We start from the raw sequence: 19,907 nt of genomic DNA on the forward strand, positions 1-19,907 counted from the left end.
AACATTTTGTTTGCTTTAAAGGGAAAACCTGAGAATCAGTCGGCATCTGGGGCTGTCCCCTAATTGACAATTTGTTGTTTTTATTTGTCAGAAATGAGAAAATAATATAAGGGTATATCCTTTTTGAGGCCTAATTTTGAGTCTAGCAGTTATCGCTCTCTCTCTCTCTCTCTCTCTACCTCCCTCCCTCACACACACACACACACACACACACACACACACACACACACACACACACACACACACACACACACACACACACACACACACACACACACACACACACACACAGACAGAGAGAGAGATATCTGTTCCCAGGCAGCAGGAGAATCTCCAATTATGGCAGGATGCAGCTTCAATTTAAGGGCTAATTATGTGCGTAATGAGCTCACCGCCATGCGTCCGCGCCCCCGTCACCGCGCCCGCTGCTCTAACCATCCCCTCCTCCTCCTCCATCTGAGCACCCGGTACCTAATTAAAAAACTACATGCGCAGCGGCGCTCTCATCTGATTCAAACCATGGAAATTAATCCTCAGATAAATGTGTTTTCACGGACACCAAACTACTGCATGAGCCATGGACACGGGCGCACTGCTCTCTCAGGCGGGAGAAAACTGTTTTGCATTTGTTGTTTTTTTAAGAAAACCCCAGGTCCGAAATAGCTCAGAACAAACCGGAGTGAGTTGATAAAAGGTAAATTTGATAAGAGAGAAAATTAGAAATGCATCAAGTCAGTGGTTTCCATGCGCAAAAAAAAAAAAAAAATCATGCAACCTCAAGATTTAAATATCAAATTTAAAGTTTAAGCATAAATGCAACGCACTTAAGAGCATGTAGACCTACTTCTGCTTTAATAGCTTCTCAATGTTTAGGAATAACCAACAACAAATCCATTAAATGCTTAGAAATTCTGAACCAAAAAGGTTCTAAATGCAGAGAAAAGCAATCCACAAAAAACAAGTGAAATATTTAGTGTAGCCACTAAAGCAGATCCATGCTTTGGTCGGATCTACAGTTCAGTATAAATAAAGACCCTATACAGTATATTAAAATCATTTCTATGAGCAGCAGCACGAGTAGAACATCAACAGATGTTTTTCTTCCCGTAGCAGTATGCTAACATCTGTTGAGTTATGTATTCATCTGTTGTGTTTTTATTACTAGAAACGTCACCAAACTTGCATCCGTTTTCCGTATTTCAACACATATTTCAGGAAATGCATTACAGCGAATAAATTCAAAATACTTTAGTCCTGATTAGGCTACACATTAGGCTATGATACTTTCCATTTAGGTAAAAAAAATCATATGAAATGTGAGAAAACCGATCAAAATTGTTTGATGATTGTCTTAATTAATTGTGGAAACAAATGATTGTTTCTTTTTCTCTGGAATAAAGAAGATTTATATTTTAGTCTGGATATTTTCCTTAAAATAATCACCAGCAGAAGGTCTTTGTTGTTTTTATTGAGCCCAGAACATTCCCTTGCTGTGCTATTTTTGCTGATTTATCTATTTATTTCAGCTTGATCAGTGTTCCTAACGCTAATGACAAAAACACAACAAGATCACATCTAAGCTCACTTCGGGCACGGACAAGTGCTGAGCCTTGCCGTACCAAGTTGACGCCCACGGTAAAACTCCAATCACGAAATGACTTTCAGCTTTTCCATCCAATCAGAGCGAGGTGGGCACACGGTGGGCGGGTCCCGAGCAGTTCCAGAGAGGGACAGTGAGATAGTTGAGGAGAAGAGGCTTGTTGGGCACGAATGCCACTCGTTGCGCGTCCTTATAATTTGGAGAGGTGTATGCAGCGCACGGTCCGTTCAACTTTCCAGGTGGAAATCCAGGAGGAGCAGAGACCAAACTTAACTGGGACGACTGGTGAACCCGGATCAGGACAGGTGAAATTCCCAGCAGGCTGCCTGTAAGGCCACAGTATCGATTCAGATGTAGGGGAATATACAGTGTATCTCAGCGCGGGTAGGAATACTGTAAATAAATCTGTCTCAACAATTCGGTCATCTTACACTGGATGTTAAATGTAATTTTCTTAAAACGAGTGAAAAAATCTTGGCCAGCGAGGTGAGATTATGTCCCAGTTGTTGTTTTTTTCCAACGCAGCTGCACACGTTTCAGGAACTGTGCTGGAGCAAATTACATTTCCTCGATACTACTGCAGTGATCAACAACATGATGCTGTGTATCATCATTCCTGAAGCAACAGAAAATGCTGAATTATTTCACCTCATTGGCAGAAGTCTATTAAAGGCTGCTTGGTGGCTAAAGTGACTTGAGATGGACATGTTTGCAGTGTGCCCCTCACCACATTTTGAAATTGTTTTTTGACCAATGGGTGAGCTTGTTTCATGAAAGTAAAAACTTGTTTAATAGTTGGGCTACACATATTTATATCTTCATGAAATTAAATTACTCAGGGAACTGTTAGTGGTCTTGTATTGCACTGTTTTTTTTGTTTTGTTTTTTTGCTGATGTAATTGTTATTATTAAATTGTTTTTTTTCTTCATATTGTGGTAATTGTTGCTGCTTTTCGTCGTGATGCTGCAATTAAAAGCCGAGAATGTCAAGGTTATAGTCTTCTTCAATAAATCAGACTTTTATTTTGATAGATGCTTGATGTGTAAACGTTGTTATGATATGCAGGCCTGCATCAGGCTTACATTAAAACAACACACGAGAGGGTTACATCATGTCCGGTCTTAGAGTGAACGTGAGCCTCTGCAGATCAACATGCAATGATGCTTTAATATTTGTTTCTGTGTGTGTTTTCCAGGTCATGGATGAGATCCCGCGGCAGCACCTTTACGGTTTAACTACAACCAGTTGAAGTATCACTGCCCGCCATCAGGAGTAGGCAACCAGGGATATTCACATTTCTTTTTGGATTCAACTGTTTACATTAAAACTCCACATTTTTTTAGTTGATAAAAATCTGCAATGAAAAGGAGTCAAGGTGGAGAGGAATCAGCGAAACTGCTGATTTGAATGCCCACCCTCTCAGACAAGGAAGGATACAGTGAAAAGGCGCCGAAATGAAGGAGAAATCCAAAACGGCAGCAAGGACTAGACGGGAAAAGGAGAACAGCGAATTTTATGAACTGGCCAAAATGTTGCCTTTACCTTCGGCCATAACCTCACAACTGGACAAAGCCTCCATAATAAGACTGACAACGAGTTACCTGAAGATGAGAATTGTTTTCCCTCAGGGTGAGCGAAATAGTCAACAAACGATATGATGGATAAAAGGCAGGATATAGGCTAATATATCATATTATATTATATTAATATAAAATCAATATTCCAGTAATCAATATAATTCGGTTATAATTTAGTAATCCCACGATAATTTGTTTTAGTTGAAACGTGTAAATATTATTATTAATAATATCAGGAATCAGTTTAGTCCTATTTACAATAGTGTTATAGAAGATGCAATAAAAAAAAAAAAACTGAAATTCAAGTAGGATACTGTCAATATACCCGCGCTCACAGACCCACGTTGAGCCATAAAGAAATATTATAGGAACATTACAGTAATTTCCCCCTAAACTGCAGGGAGTCTTTCCAAATGGATTATGGTCGTTTTTAATTCAGTGTGTCTAAAGGAGACGATTTGCCACCATCTTTTATACGGGTCTCTGCAGGCTTCTTTGACTGCGTGCCTGAGAACAAGACTTACCAATTATTTTAAAAAAGGCCCTGCAAGGCTTCTAATTACTTAAAGTCATGTAAGCAGGAGGCACATACAATCTTACACAGCCTCTCTTGTATAAGAAAAATGCTACTAATGATCTGCCACTTTTCTGCTGCTATATACTCAACAGACACAATTATATTTTGCTGTCATAATATGTTACATAAAAGTATGTAAGAGAGACTAAAATTACTTTTTAAATCTAGCCTATAGAACAAAACAAAAAAACATTTTATTCTTCGTATTTTTAATATTATGTACCCATCCCCCCCACATTTTTTTTTCTTGTTGTAGGTTTTTTCTACATCCTCTCATGATAGTAAACTACTAGGCTACTACTATGTCCGACAGCGGAGACCGTTTTTTTATTTCCATTTACAGCAGCACCTAATTTATTGATGATACCCGAGCTCAATGAGAGCTTCATGAAACTGAATGAATTTCAATGAGCAGCCCTGGCTACTTGCTTCACTTACACTGGAAATAGTGGCCTAAACTGAGGGATTTACTGGACCAAAAGGAAATCTAAAAGATGGACAAATTGGTGGATTAATGTAAGGAGGCATTCAAATTCTGCATTTTCATTCTGGAGTATCATGATGAATTAAAATATCATCCTGCTATATAAGTGATGTCATCCCTCCAGATTGAATGTCTACATTGCAGGTGTGACAAGAGTCACATCGCCAACTATCTTGTAAACACAAACAGATTAACGAGGTTCATGTCTGCAGCCTGTACATCATGTGGCAGGCACTGCAAATGCTTTAACACTAAATAGACCTTTTTAACAGGCACGCCTCTGGCTTGAGGGTGTGTGTGTGTGTGTGTGTGTGTGTGTGTGTGGGTGTGTGTGTGTGGGTGTTTTGTGTCCAGCCTTTTTCAGTAGTCTAACTTTAGTAATAATAATAATAATAATAATAATAATAATAATAATGTAGATTTATATAACCAATTACAAAATATGGCGTTGTATTTCTTCATTATCCATATATATATATATATATATATATATATATATATATATATATATATATATATATATATATATATATATATATAATAAACACTTCTGCATCTTCTCCATTTCATCATAATGTCACACAGCAGACAAACAGCATTTTTTTCACACTCTCCAGGTTTGGGTGAGGCTTGGGGTCATACAAGTCGAACAAGATCTCTGGACAATATTGGACGAGAGCTGGGATCTCATTTGCTGCAGGTATATTAGTATTACCAGCACAATTAACTGTTAATTATTTGCAAGAAAGGAATATGGTCGTGTGAAATCATTTTGAGAGGTATCGGGCTAACTGTGGCGTCTCGATTATTTGCAGACGTTGGACGGATTCATCTTTGTTGTGGCTCCAGATGGGAAAATAATGTACATTTCAGAAACAGCGTCGGTCCATTTAGGACTGTCTCAGGTCCGTTTGTACAATCATGTTTATTTATGTATTTTTTATTTATTTAAGATATGTTTTATGCATTTCTGCTACTTTGTCATATTTTCTGACAGTGTTTTGCAAATTAAATCATAGTCCATCACAGTCTTTACCTGTTAATTACATGAGTTATTCTCAACAGGTAGAGTTGACTGGGAACAGTATTTATGAATATGTACATCCTGCCGACCACGACGAGATGACAGCTGTGCTGACGCCACATCAGCCATATCACTCACATTTCGTCCAAGGTAAAATACATTTCCTCTCTGAAGCTTCCCAAATATATCTCGTCTATTTGCAATTAAATTGGAAATTACTATACTGCGCTGTCTAGAACGAGGAGATATCGATTGTAATGCAACGGATGTGTCAATAACACAGATGCAAATATAGTCTGCACCAATGCGTGTCTTCGTATTCCCGCATTTTGCAACAGTAAAATCGCTTTATATGTTTCCATGCACCTATTTAATTTTTATGTTACAGAAATAATGCATTTATTTTGTTATTATTAGGCTATATTATTATTAAAATGCAAAAACGTCATAGTGATCTCGGAAACTGTTTTTAAATACGCACACGTAGCGTCAGCCCTTTTCCCCATTCTGTGATAGTTTCTGAGTTGACTCTTATTTTATAAAAGCCCAGTTACATTTTTTTCCCTTCCTTCAGAATATGAAGCAGAGCGCTCTTTCTTTTTGCGGATGAAATGTGTGCTGGCAAAAAGAAACGCAGGCCTCACCAGTGGTGGATACAAGGTAAGCAACTAGGCATAGTCACTGGTCTATGGTATTTAATTAACTATTAATTGCAATAGAGTAATTCAATAATTTATCCTAATGAAAGAAAAACAATATTTTCTTTATTTTTATCTAAGAAAATGTAATATAGTATTCATGTAATGCCATAAGGACTTCAGCACAGAGGTATTACAATATCCTTTTGCCTTTCTATAATATTGTATTGTAATAATAATTCTTTATTTCTGCTCAGTAGTATATACATTATTCAGTATTAATCGCACTGTATAAACTTCTGTTTGAAGGGACATTTCAGGATTTTCTTATATACATTTAATGTCTATCATGATGTCTATCTTGCTCCACCACAGGTGATCCACTGCAGTGGCTACCTGAAGATCCGTCAGTACAGTTTAGACATGTCTCCTTTTGAGGGCTGCTACCAGAACGTGGGTTTGGTGGCTGTGGGTCACTCCCTGCCTCCCAGCGCTGTGACCGAGATCAAACTGCACAGCAACATGTTTATGTTCAGAGCCAGTTTGGACATGAAGCTCATCTTCCTGGACTCCAGGTACACAGCCAGTTTACTGTGTATGACATTCATTATTTCTCTTGAGGTGTTTTCTTTGTAATCCAGTGTTCTTTATTTTGTGCGGGCTTACTGTAAAGCACATACATTTTTCATTAGGAGGGTTCAAATAGTTCCCCAATTAACTACTACAATTCTTGACTGTAAAACACAAGCAAAACAAGACAAATCTGAAGTATCCCTGGATCACTCTGCATATTTTAAATACAACTGGTTAATTCCTCTCCAGGGTGGCAGAGCTGACAGGTTATGAGCCCCAGGACCTGATAGAGAAAACCCTGTACCATCACGTCCACAGCTGTGACATCTTCCACCTCCGCTGTGCACACCACCTCCGTGAGTTACAAACCTGCACTATTATGCTTTTACAACAGGCTGGCTGACCTTCTTTTGTCACAGTAACTGCTCAGGCAACCTGCCGCAGCAGACACAGACACACACACACACACACACACACACACACACACACACACACACACACACACACACACAGTTAAGTATGTTAATCTCTGTCTTCTGCCTGATTCTTTTATCTCCTTCAGTGCTTGTAAAAGGCCAAGTTACCACTAAGTATTATCGTTTCCTGGCCAAGCACGGCGGCTGGGTCTGGGTCCAGAGTTACGCCACAATCGTCCACAACAGCCGGTCCTCAAGACCTCACTGTATAGTCAGCGTCAACTATGTCCTCACGTAAGTCTCACTTATATTCCCATCCTAAAATCAGAGAGAAACTTTTCTTAAGAGAACTACTCTTAAGAAACAGATTGATTTAAGAATAAAAAACAAAATATTCTTAATACTTTCTTGAGGTGTTTAGTCAAGTTAAAGGTATCACTCAAGCATTCCATTGGGTTGGATTATTTCATTTGTAATTAGGAATCATGCATTCAGATGTTAAGTTGTTACAATTAATGAATTTCGGAGTAAAATCCCTAAAATCACAGCTCCATAAACATGGTAACACAAGGTTTAAAGGGCTATGCTGGGCTAAAAGCAGCTGCATTTTTAATGGTATTTGTAGAGGGAGGAGCATCGATTATTTAACTAGATCAAGTAAATTCATATCATACACTCTTATGATCCATGCTTGAAGCTCACTCTATGATATGATGGGTCTTTGTCTCTTGGACAAATCCGTCTCTTTATCCCTCTGTAGCCTCTGAGTAAAAATCCACCAAATACTGCGACTGCAGGGCTCAGGCAGTTGTGTGTTATGAGAGCACACAACACACTAAGGCCCTTTGAGACAGCAAGACAAACATCAGGGTTCAAACCCATCAAAAAACCTCTACTGTCACCATCGATCTGCAGTCTAAGGAAAGCAAAATCAATCAAACCGTGAACTAGGAATCAATATCTCATAGCTGTAGCACATGTTGGATTTTCCTTCTTAAGTTTGGTTGATCCACATGTGGCTTTCTTTTGTGTGTGTGTGTGTAACAGGGTGTTTTTGTGAGTGTCTGTAGGTGCATTGCATGCATATGGCTGCACTTCACGTATTGATTTCTCCAATGCAGCAAAGGAGAAAACAAAAAGTAACATTAAATGACAGCGAATTTCTAATCACATAATTAGCTCTAACACAAAAGTATCCAAGAGCTCACATAAAGCAAGAGCACAAAAAAGCAGCTACATAAAAAAAAGCAAAAAAAAAAAGCAATTCAATCCAAAAACCTTGCCCCAACAGCGTTTTAACCCAACAAGAATCCATTTATAAATCATGTTTGGAGGTTGGCTGGTGGCGTATTTCAGACATGAGGTGCTCTGACATTGACCCTGAGGTGGAATTCGGCTAACACAGCTGAGTTTGCACAAAGGCCCAACATTATTGGCTCAGACATAAGTCATCCAGGGCACAGATAGGATGCAGAACCAGCCACCGCAACTATACCTGCAAGAGCAAATAACACTCACACTGTGTACTGGCTATCCAAACACAGCCTTTCCCCGAAGGTGTTGTACATAAAGAATGGGTCATATTTAGAGTGATATTAAAGAGGCTGGCTGTGCAGGGTCAGGGATGGGCCACAGGGTTTAAAATGCCAGGCAGCTGCTATTACATACTGTTGATGTGATAAGTTAAGAATAGGCTCATGTTTGCTGAACACTTGACACAGGAGCCTTTTCACTCCCTCGACAGCGACACTTGAGTTCAGCTACAGGACAGTGGGTTAAAATGTCAAAGATGGTGCACAAGGTGCATGCACATATACAAGTAAAAAGAAACTTGCATTATACAAAAAACAGATGCTTGCAGAGGACTGCCATTGCAGAGATAATACGTGCACATGCATGTGTCTGTGTGTGCACATTTACTCATGATTTATTTCTGGCAGGATTCTGGCAATGCTTGTACAGCGGAAAACAATGATTAACTTTCTTCATGGTGTCTGTTTTTTTCTTAGAAGTGGGAGTACTTAATCTTTTAAACTTATCTTAAATGTTGTTTTCACTTTTCATAGACCTCACATTACTTATGGTGCAAAACGTGTGATTGTAAAATAAGTCTGTGTAGTTATCTACGTTCAATATTGGCCAAGACGTCTGCTGCAGGCTAATTACTGATAATGTCACTTGGTGCAACACTACCACCGAAACTGTATAAGAAATAAAGAAGATTGTTTGGGGGGAAACGCTGGCCTAAAGGTTTGAGAAGCTCTGAATTGATTGGGAAAACCTGGTGGGAAGGTGAACAAGAAACACTATGTCCCCTCTCAACAACAATAAAAGTGTCCTTGATCAAGGCACTAAACCATCAACACTAAAATTAAGCAATGCATACATTTTAAAAGAGGCTGTATGTAACATTTAGAACATGTAAAGTTATAGTGGAGCAATGGTGTCCTGAGCAGAGAATGAAGTCCCTTTGATATCCGGTCCGGCTACGCATGCATGTGGCTATGAAAAAAATCGGTGTGGAGACAATCCATTCCCCTCTGTTTTTTTCAGTATTTGGAGTACAGCTGAGGCTGATGGGAATGTCATTCATTTTGCAGGTATTTTGATTATAAACCAAAGTATTGGATTTTGACCTGCTGGGGGTGCTAGGCCTAAATGAAAAGTCAGGGTATCGGCAAAGTTAATAGAATTTATCTTAAGGGGGACATGAATGTGTGTACCATATTCCAGGCAGCAGTCAAGATATTTCAGTCTCAACCAAAGTGTTGGACTGACCAACATTGCCATTCCTCAAGTCGCTAGAATGGCAAAAAAAAAAGTCACAACCTGGATAAATATGGGTTCAAACTTTTATTTTGTCTCTAACATATATTTTGTTTGTGTCAAAAGGGATACTGAGTATAAGGGAATGCAGCTGTCTTTGGACCAAATGAGCCCCACCAAGCCAGCCTTCCCCTACGCTGACAGTCACAGTGAAGACAGGAAGAGCACCAAGTCACGTCTGACCCAGACGAAGGCCAAAGCCAGAGTGTCACCCTACCCACAGGTAATACACAGCCTGATACAGCTAAATCCAGAAAGGAGACTCAAGTTTCACAAACTCTCAAAACTGTGATTTTCTTGTTTCTGTCAGCAGTTTTCAGCTTTCAATCCAGAGCGTTCAGAGTCAGACCAAGACAGCCAGTGGGGAGGCAGCCCGCTGACAGACTCTGCTTCTCCTCAGCTGCTGGATCCCGGCGAGGCTGCGGAGGCATCTTGTGCCTACCGACTGTATCCAGACTCAGGCTCCCTGTGCTATGGCCTGGGTCTATCAGAGGACGATATCACCCATGACCAAACACATCCTCACACCACCACCTGTGACCGCGTGCGATGTCAGAGCGGCCGCTACTTCCTGGGAACCCCCCAGTCAGGAAGAGAAGTGTGGTGGGATGCCACGCGCTCTGTGCTCTCGCTGCCAAAATCTTCCAACGACAACAGCGAGGGCTACGAAATCACATCCTACCATGGAGCCATTCACGGTGAGGTGTTAAGGTTGAGACCACAACCATCTGTCTCTGAAAATAGCACTGGCCTAACTTCTTATGGTAGCTGTTTTCCAAATGTTATTATGGGACATGCTAAGTTGTTTACGCTGTCTCTTGCCAGTGTGCCGATTGCTACCATCTGTTCAAAAATTGCCTGCAATTGAAAGCCAAGTTATTTCACATCCTCACACAGGGAAACAACCCCCACTGTGCTTCTGCCAAGACATTCAGTCTAACAGACCATGGTTCTATAGTCACTTGAAGCAGAACGTCACACGTTTTTGCAACTAGCACAAAATATATGAGAAGTATAGGATACAGATCATGTTGTGAGTAGTTTTCTCACACTTACTAAAGGCAGACAAAAAGGATCAAATTACTTATTAACATACTGCAATCATTGATTTCACTGGTTTGAAATGTGGTCATTGAACTCTCCTCACAGGACGGGGCCACTGGGATGAAGACAGTGTAGTGAGTTCACCTGATGGAGGCGGGTCCACCAGTGATTCAGGTGAGCGTTACCATGGTGACCACTTCCGGGCAACCCCTCGAGAGCCCAGCAAGATGGAGACCCTAATCCGAGCCACGCAGCAGATGATCAAAGAGGAAGAGAGCCGCCTGCAGCAACACAAGGTGCCGCTGGACGTCTCAGGCCTCGCCAAAGCCCACAGCCCGTGCTTCACCTCCTCACTATCGCACCACTCCCAGCTCACCATGCCCAGCGTGGTGTGCCGTGGCCCGGGAGCCCCCAGCATCGACCTCCCCTCTGAACGTCTCCATCATCGGGACAGCGTCAAAGTGCTCGGTCCGCACGACAATGACGAAAACACAACCAGTCCGGCCTCTCTGTCTCGTCTCAGCAGCCCCAGTTCTGATGGGATCCCCAGGTCTGGCCTCTCCCTCACCAAAGACTACATGCAGACAGATCTGTCCCCCCACCCTCCACAGCCCCAGGGGAGCCCACTGCTCTATCAGGCCCAGGAGAGGCAATCACTGGACAGGCAAGCAGCCTATGCTTTGACTGGATACTCCCTGGAGCACCTGTATGACCCGGAGAACCTGCGGAGTTATTCAGGCCTGGCCTGTGGAGGAGTCCAGTATGATGTGGCGTCCCATGTGAGGATGCAGGCCGAGCAGATGCAGGGACACAAGGCCACTTCAGTTATCATAACCAACGGGAGCTGACGATATCTGGTGCAGATAGTTCCTGTTCTCTAGATGAGGATGTTACAGTAAGGGGGTGCTTTATGCACCTGCAAACACCGACCAGGTGCTTGATACAAATGGCCAGACAATAGAAAAAAAAGAATAAAAAGGTACCTGCACTGGGTTGATGCACCCTTGGTGGCTCATGCACAATTTGTGTTTGTCAGCCTTTGTATCATACCATTATCTTTTCTATATCATCGGAGGATGATTTGAACTACTGTCCAAGAACTGACATTTGGTCTGCCACTTCCCAGAGTGGAGGTTTGCTCCATTAGTTAGGGATATAGTGTTATTTTAATGGTGAAATAAATTCCCCTCCTTGCAAAGGCGACCTAAGTTTTGAGTCTGGTTAAACATCAAGCCAGTGTGCCTCACGCACCATTGGCCATGTGAGTTAATCTGTCCCGGACACTATTTCCAAAGGCAGTATGAAAATGTGTTGTTCCATTGCCCCTTCACCTGAAAACTCCATTGCGCAGAGAATAATGTTTGACACAAGAAGTGCAACATGGGAAAGGCGAGAGTTTCACTATTGTAAGATGTCAATGTTTCCTGTTATTTATTTGTCAGTGGGCTGTTTTCTCTATGTGCCATTTTTTTCTGTCCAAGTAGAATCTTTATTGGTCGCATAAGATTTGTTTTGGTGTTTGGATTACACCAACATTAGATTAAAAAATGAAATGAAGTGGAAAAACAGAAAGAAAAAATGCTTCTGATATGTAAAAGTGTAAAATATGCAGGTCAACTTTAAACTGTTTAAATGTGAAATGCCCTTACTTAGAGCGCAAAGAGAGAACCCAAAACACATTTGTAATCTCCCCATGCCCTCTAAATATAGGCATTGTATATATTGACTTAAGTTGTGCCTGAAACAATATTATTTACATATCAGAGTATAATTTTCCCAGTTTTTTACCTCACTTAACTGTTACCCAAGTTATTAGCATATGTAGAGTATGCTTTTAAATCCCTAAATCCTGCTCCACATGTAATTGTTCTCAAAGAAAACCATTTGTTTTAGTTTTTGTTATGACAAATATAACAAATACAATTGAAACAGACTTAATAAGAATGTGTTTAATGTCTTTAGTTTCTTATTTAATTTATGCTGTAAATATCATCTCACAATGAACTTTTGAACAAGAAGTGACAAGATTATTTATTAACTGGTTTTAAAGTCTTGAATCTGAATACAGTTGCAAACCAACAACTTCTGTCTCTGTTGATTTTTGTCGCACAACTCTTATCTGGAAAAAAAAGTGCTTTGAATGAATTTGCCCACAACTGCCGCCTCAGAAAAACTCCATAACAATTTTAGACATATTGGAGATAAATGTAGCTGTTGTTCATCCATCGTGAACAACCAGGACAGCTTTGTACAATGCATTTTGAGATGTATAGATATAGATATAAATATTAAGTTAATGAGTTAATTTTTATTTCTGTATAATGACAAGTATTTGGCCCATCCCCAGCCATTTAGCTATTTATCAACAAAAGAAATAACATGATATAGATATAGATCAAATAAAAATAAAAATGAAATACAGCAGATCTTTGAAGTTGATGGCCATGTGTTTTTTTGTGAGTTTCATTGTAAATTATTTTGTAAAACAATAGTCTGAAACCTTAAAGAATAGGTGTGGTGTCAATACCCTATTTTTTTATTGTCAACAAATCCTATGAAAAACAACCAACAGTGAAAAGATGTAAATCTGGGTCACAAATATATTGTTTCAATTTTGAAAAAAAGCTAAATCATTTCCTAAAACAGCTGAGCACTGTAGCACTGTAGCACTATTTTCAGTTGCGGATTTATACACGATTGGTGCTCTAGTGAGTATTTACACCAGGAGGGCGGTAGATGTTGGGATTGACTCAAATTACAAACCAACCATGTTCATCGTAATGAATGTCACCCAGTGCAATGAAGTGGCTCATTGATGTGTTTTTAATAACAATTAAAGGAGGGCATTATGACAAACATCTAGTCCAAAGCCCTCATACACGTCATTACAACAGCAAACTGCTTGTGTGACAACCGAGCTGTCACATTTTAAATGCACTTGCAGCAGCACGTTCCTGCAGTTCGAAGCAGTTGAACTTGCACGTTTAGCCGCTCTGACCTCTGCTCAAAGGCAATTTCTCTGCCATGTATTTTAATATATGTAAGTTATTCACATGTAGCTGGAGAGCTGGCCTGCCTGGCTGTCTGAGCTGAGTGGAACCTGGACACAGTCTGGGCCTGGATGCAGAGCTCCCATCAGTCAACGCTGACATGACTATGTGATGGTCTGCCAGATATCACTGCTGCTGTCATTCCAGGAGGTAGAACAACTACAACACTCCGCACCAAGGTTTAGGAAGGGTGTGTATGAGTGAATGAGTGTGTGTTTATTGCTGAGATACTTCAATAACAAGAGAGGTTTTTTTCTTCTAAACACTGGGGCTTTTGCCTGATGTGCCCTCAAGGCTTTCACATGTAGAGTCGGCTACAAATGCAGCCAAACACTGGGCTTTTTGCCCAGACTTTGTACACTTGCATACACCCATCCACCCAAAATCCTCTCTCTACCTCAGTCCTATAGAAAGAAAGAGGCAATTATAGAGCCTCGGAGAGGAAAATGAACAATTTTCTCACAGATTTTGAGAAAACCTGAACTTACAGAATAGCAGAGGATAAAACACTCAGATCCAATACCAATATATAAATACACCATTACAGTAAAAGTCCTGCATTAAAGATTATACCTAAGTAAAATGAATATACTAAGTATAGCCGTACTGCATAATGAGTACTTTTACTTTTGACACTTAAAGGATATTTTACTGATGATACTTACATAAACATATTATTATATGCATTATATTGTTGCATAATTATTGATGAAATATTGTGAAAGCAGCATTTTAATGCTTTTGCTGGTCAATGTGGAGCAAAATGTAAACTACTTCATAGACCATCAGTTTATTTAATCTATAATAGATTACCGTATTTGGTAATTGATTATGATTTGTATGCTAAATCTGTACCACTCTCCTTTACGTCACCCTTTATAAAGGCTTTGTAATTGATGGTTTTATCAATGATAAATAAATAATTCATAAATGTTATACACATCAGTTAAGTCATGAATTAGAATACCATCTGGGTTGCCGGGTTGTAGAAAATGTCATAGCAACTATAGTTGTCAGACAAATAAGGGGAGTAATACAGTACCGCCCTTTGAAATGTAGAAGTATCATAATATTTAACTGTTCAAGTAAAGTAGAAGTACTTCAAAATTGTATTCAAGTACAGTACTTGTTACTTTCGATCACTGCCAAATACTTAAAACAAGGAGTTTGCAGAGAACACATTAGAGACGTCTAAAATTGATGTAACGTATCTTTAAATTATGTAGGAGTGATTTAAGTTGCTGGAGAATAGCAGATGTTGGGACTACAATCAAATCAAGCAGCAATAAAACAAAGGATCTTATGATGTCATTGCAAGAACTGATGTGTTATGTAAATTACTTCCTTACTCTCACCCCTCAATGAACCACAGTGCTACAGAATTAAAGTATTTGTAGTTAATTTAACTAGCATGCTACTGCAAAATAAAAAGCACAAGTGAATCACCTTTGTTTACACCATAAGGCATTATTAGTTAGAGGAGATGAAAATGCTGGCTGTGTCATGCGATTGGCTCCATGTGGAAGTAAACTATAGAACCGCAGGAGCAAGATCCCAGGGTTCCACGACTGCAGTGAAGGAGAAATGGATCCTAACCGGACAAACAACCAAAGAATACGAGGGTGCAGGTGGCAAGGCTCAGAATAGCCTCTGAATGTTTACTTGATTGATTTCAGGCCCAGCATTGAGGAACAATTGCATATTCATACATCAATTAAAGTGTTCCCCCACTAGTGCCTCCATAATTCAACCTGGCGCTTAGTGAAGAGTCATCCTTATGAAGTAGCTTCAGACCAGCGCAGAGGAAAATGTTTCAACATGTTTTCTGTTTGTGTGTTCTTTATGGTCTTTGAGTTTGAACGGGCATCTTATAATTGTTTAATTCCTCTTCTTCTCTTAAATCCTGTTTCTTTCAGCTTGGAAATTGCGGTTTCTATATATCTTGCCTCAAAACACAGCTGCAAACCATGCAAACACTCAAAATATTTCCCATGCAGCAATAAAACCGTGCACCTCTGCCGGTGAGTCACCTGCAAATGAGTAGACCAAGGGTAAAACAGCACAGGACCTGGGAAAATCATTCAACCAGGGCCTTTAGTGACACCTCCACAGCAGACCTTGTTTCACCAGAACACATTTAGATGTTCTGATCGGGTAGACCAGGATATTGAGGTCATCTGGTCGATCTGATTGGCTGAGCCGGGAGACTGAGGTCATTCTGCAAAGTGGAGAGGAAATAAGGTTTCTCTTTATGTCACAGCACCTGAATTGGGAACGCTGCTTTGAAAATATGCTACTATTTACAGACAGTGTCTTAACTCTTGGTATTTGATGATTTTCTAGAGTTTGAATAAAAAATGCATTAAAAATTTTCAAATTAAAAGATACAAGATGTTCTATATTTTTCTTTTGATAAAAAATCTCATGAAAAGACAAAAAACCAACAATGTCTGTCTTTCTGACTTCCCCTCCGTGTTCGTGGCTTTAAGCTCCAAGCTCCATTCTTCCTAGTGAAGGTCTGTGAAGTGAAAATCTTTCAAAACAGGTCAAAGTCAATGCACTGTAGTTTTACCAAATGTTACTCAAACAGGCGTAAATAGTACATTTGTTGGGGACTATTTTCACTGGCATATTTGGTGCACTGGTGAGCAGCAGGATGTTGTAAGTGTGATTGGCTTAAAATAAACTTAAGTGCCCAGGTTCTTTTTAATGATTGAACATGTCACCCAGTGCAGCAGTGTTGCTAATTGATGTGTTTTCTACAACAATAAAGCACAAAGAAATATGTTATATCAGGCTTTAGCTACACAGGCAAAACTTATTAGAAGGACCAATTAATTGCCGGTCTTGATATTTTTTATGGATTTGTTCACAATTAGAAAAATCATCCAGAAATATATTACAAAATTTTAGACTTTTAAGTAACATTACAAACGCAATTTCAAGTGGTATGATATCAGCGTTTATTAGTCACCAATTATAGTATAAAGTTAGCAGGTTTGATATTTCTATTACTATAATTTACTTCTCGCAAACCCTTTTTTCTAAAAAATACAACAAAACAACCGAAAGCTGCTGGTCAACATTTCTACTAGTGGATGTTTCCACAAAAGAGAAATGGTAATTAATTTCTCTTAAGTATGATGACTTTAAATGTTAGTAAAATATTACAATAATATCTGGAAGAATTAAAATCACAAAAACCCTTTGGCCATTTAGAACAAATCCCACAAACCTGAAACGTGAATTGCAGTAATTTTGATGGGATGTTACTTCCTTAAATGGGAATTTTAAGTCTTTTTTTAAGTCAAAAATCACAGCAAAAGCATGATAATTTTCACAAAACCGTAACAAAACCACCTTAATTTAAAACTCACTAATCCCCCAGCTATAAGGCTATTAAAAAAAGACTACAAGTACAATATCCTGAGCCCCTGTCTCACACACACAAACACACAGGCTCAGACAGTGTGGATCTAATGCCCTCCAATCCTGTGAATCCCTTTGTTCCTGATTTCACGCTTGATTTGCCCACAGCTTGAGTCTGCCTGGTATCAGCCTCTTCTCACTGCTTTCACTCCTGCCAAATCCACAGGATCTCTCTCTCTCTCTCTCTCTCTCTCTCTCTCTCTCTCTCTCTCTCTCTCTCTCTCTCTCCCTCTCCCTCTCCTCCTCCCTCCCTCCCTCCCTCCATCTTTAACATCTCTGTGAAATGCTTTCCAACTCATGCCAACGACTTGTGTTTGTTTGTTTGCATCTCAGTCCATCTCTGTGTAAACACCTCAGCAATCTGCCAAGATCAGATCAGAGTGAATTCTGATGCGGTCATTTTGTATTTCACATGATTTGTTATGTCGTTTAAAACAATTTCATTAGGGAGGTATGTTAGACACTGGAAATATATATCTTTATTAAATGATTTCCTGTAGAGTTGCAAGAATAATCCCCCCGTGCATTGACAACACTACATGTGCGCTACAAATCTTAAGATTGATTCACCACCTCTCATGAGAGGCCTTTCAGCCGTTCTGTTTTGAAATCTTCTGCTTCTAAAGTGGCACATCAGCTGGGCTCTTCTACTCCTACGATCCCTCTAGCACTCGTACCAAGCAGATATTGTGACAGCTGTGTTAGGGGGCCAAGAGGAAGAGTGCAGGAGACAGACAAGGAGAACGAAGGAGAAAGGAAAGAGCGAGGAGCGGGTCCCTAGAGAGAGGGTGCCGGTGCTCCACAGCTCCAAGTCACCGCCTGCATGCCAATGAGGAGATTCCCCAGCAGCAGCAGCAGCAGCAGTAGTAGTGGAGCGGAGCAGCAGGAGGGGCCCGTGCTAACACTGTACCACTATAGTCCTTGATGGTCACATTACACACTCCTCACAAAGAGCTGAACACCAGATGGATCTCTGAAGCATGATTAAACGCCAAATCCAAGTTACTGTAAACATGATGGTGATAATTATCTCTGTGTAACAACAATAATTCAAATGATAGGATTACTTCAGTATGACTTTGCTTTTCTATCTATAATAGTTTTTTGTTATTATTATGTTATGTGTATTGTTATTGTATATCATCAATCTTCACATAGTCATTTATTCATTTTACAAAATGCCCCTTGACAAACGCTTTACTTTTGGCTTCCCATGTACTGTAGTATCTGTAGTGTAGTCTTTATTATGACTATTATTGCCACTGTTCATCACACCCCCAACCGGCACCGTCCAATGCCCATGCTTTTTGTCTATGACTTCCACAATGTGCAATCAAACAAAAGCAAGAGAAAAAAGCAACCCTTACTAAAAAAAGTAGCAAACTATGGCTGTATTGCATTCAGGTCTACTTTACTGATTCTGCTGGAGAAGACTATGATTCTTTTATCAGTGTAACTGTTGGAACTGGAAACATCCCATTTTCTCTTCAACTGTGAGAAACTGACACCAAAACCTGCTGTTTACTGTGGATTGAGCTATGTTCTGCATTTAACTCAATTATAGCTGCATATAAGCATCTCAGTGTGATGTCACATTGTTTAAGTTTGGCAATTTATGTGCAAGAATGAGAGCAATACTTCTGCAAACAATTAAACTCACACAGAAATAAGAGATTCCCCAGCAAGCTAGTTGACTGATTTTAAAATATATATAATTTAGGAGTCGCTGGATGTGGGTTTTTCATGCTTTCTCTTGAACACAAGTTACATCTGTGGTCCTGGTGCTAACAGCAGCATTAACTGTGTGTAACCACCTCCTGTCTTCCCCTCCGAGAAGAATTAATAACTAATTATGTCAGGTCACTCGTCCAGATGGTCCTATCAGATGGGCCCACTGTCTGAACCTCACCTCTGAACAAGCACCTCTGACCCTGGCGGCCACGTCACCCCTGGCAACATGCAGTCTGAGGCCCATGCCACTGGGAGGATGGAATCAGGGGGTACGGGAGGGTTTGGGGTGCACATAAAGAAGCGGTGAGGGGGGCGTGTCTGATCAGTGTTGGATGGCTGCCTTTAAAGCTCCATGAATACAAGGCTCCCTGCCGGGGCCCTGATCTCCACGGTCATGATTCTGTTATTACACGCCATGTTCCTGTGATGGGCAGATGGCTCAGAGCATCGGCACATGCATTCACACGCATTCAACACACGCCATCCCGTCGCATCAATGGACACAACCTGATACTCCCCTTTCTTGTCTCATTAGGAGGCTATAGAAACATAAGAACATAATAGGGGGGAATTAAGTGCCCGTGTGGATGTCAAAGGGGGACGTGGCAGAAGATTGGGACGAGGGCTAACAAGCGCATGGCGCGCTGCCTCAGCTTTGTGCGGTGATTAGTGCTTTCGACAGGGCTGACGGGTAAAAGACAAGCCCTCTGGGACAGGAGCATCTTTTAAACGGACACTTAAACAGCCAGGAAACTGACAGCAGTGAAGAAATAGGCATCAAAGATCCTGGCTGTGAATTTCATGTGAAAGAAGGGTTTAACATATAGATACAGATAACTTATACATGTCTGATGTCACACAGAACATGCAATTTCAGTACAGCCTCCTTACAGTGGTAACAAATATGTAAAATATATTATATAGGCCTATTTTGATA

At 40.2% G+C, this 19,907-nt stretch overlaps 1 protein-coding gene across 3 annotated transcripts; it reads left to right on the plus strand.

The window, feature by feature from the left end:
- Positions 1-1,771: 1,771 nt before the first annotated feature.
- On the plus strand, positions 1,772-13,115 carry LOC120546233 (single-minded homolog 1-like). Of its 3 annotated transcripts, none has more exons than XM_039781018.1 (12): positions 1,772-1,905; positions 2,797-3,230; positions 4,857-4,939; positions 5,055-5,144; positions 5,305-5,413; positions 5,838-5,923; positions 6,277-6,476; positions 6,724-6,830; positions 7,037-7,184; positions 9,783-9,939; positions 10,027-10,414; positions 10,866-13,115. In XM_039781018.1, exons 2-12 carry the CDS (start codon positions 3,056-3,058, stop codon positions 11,606-11,608), a joined length of 2,286 nt encoding a protein of 761 aa, XP_039636952.1. In that variant the 5' UTR covers positions 1,772-1,905; positions 2,797-3,055; the 3' UTR covers positions 11,609-13,115. The 3 variants fall into 3 exon arrangements, with proteins under 3 accessions (XP_039636952.1, XP_039636953.1, XP_039636954.1); XM_039781019.1 differs by having other exon boundaries at positions 10,030-10,414; XM_039781020.1 differs by lacking the exons at positions 1,772-1,905; positions 2,797-3,230; positions 4,857-4,939 and having other exon boundaries at positions 5,072-5,144; positions 5,309-5,413.
- The last annotated feature ends 6,792 nt before the right edge of the window (positions 13,116-19,907 follow it).

The sequence above is a fragment of the Perca fluviatilis genome, chromosome 18, assembly GCF_010015445.1.
Source record: "Perca fluviatilis chromosome 18, GENO_Pfluv_1.0, whole genome shotgun sequence".
Lineage (NCBI taxonomy): Eukaryota > Metazoa > Chordata > Actinopteri > Perciformes > Percidae > Perca > Perca fluviatilis.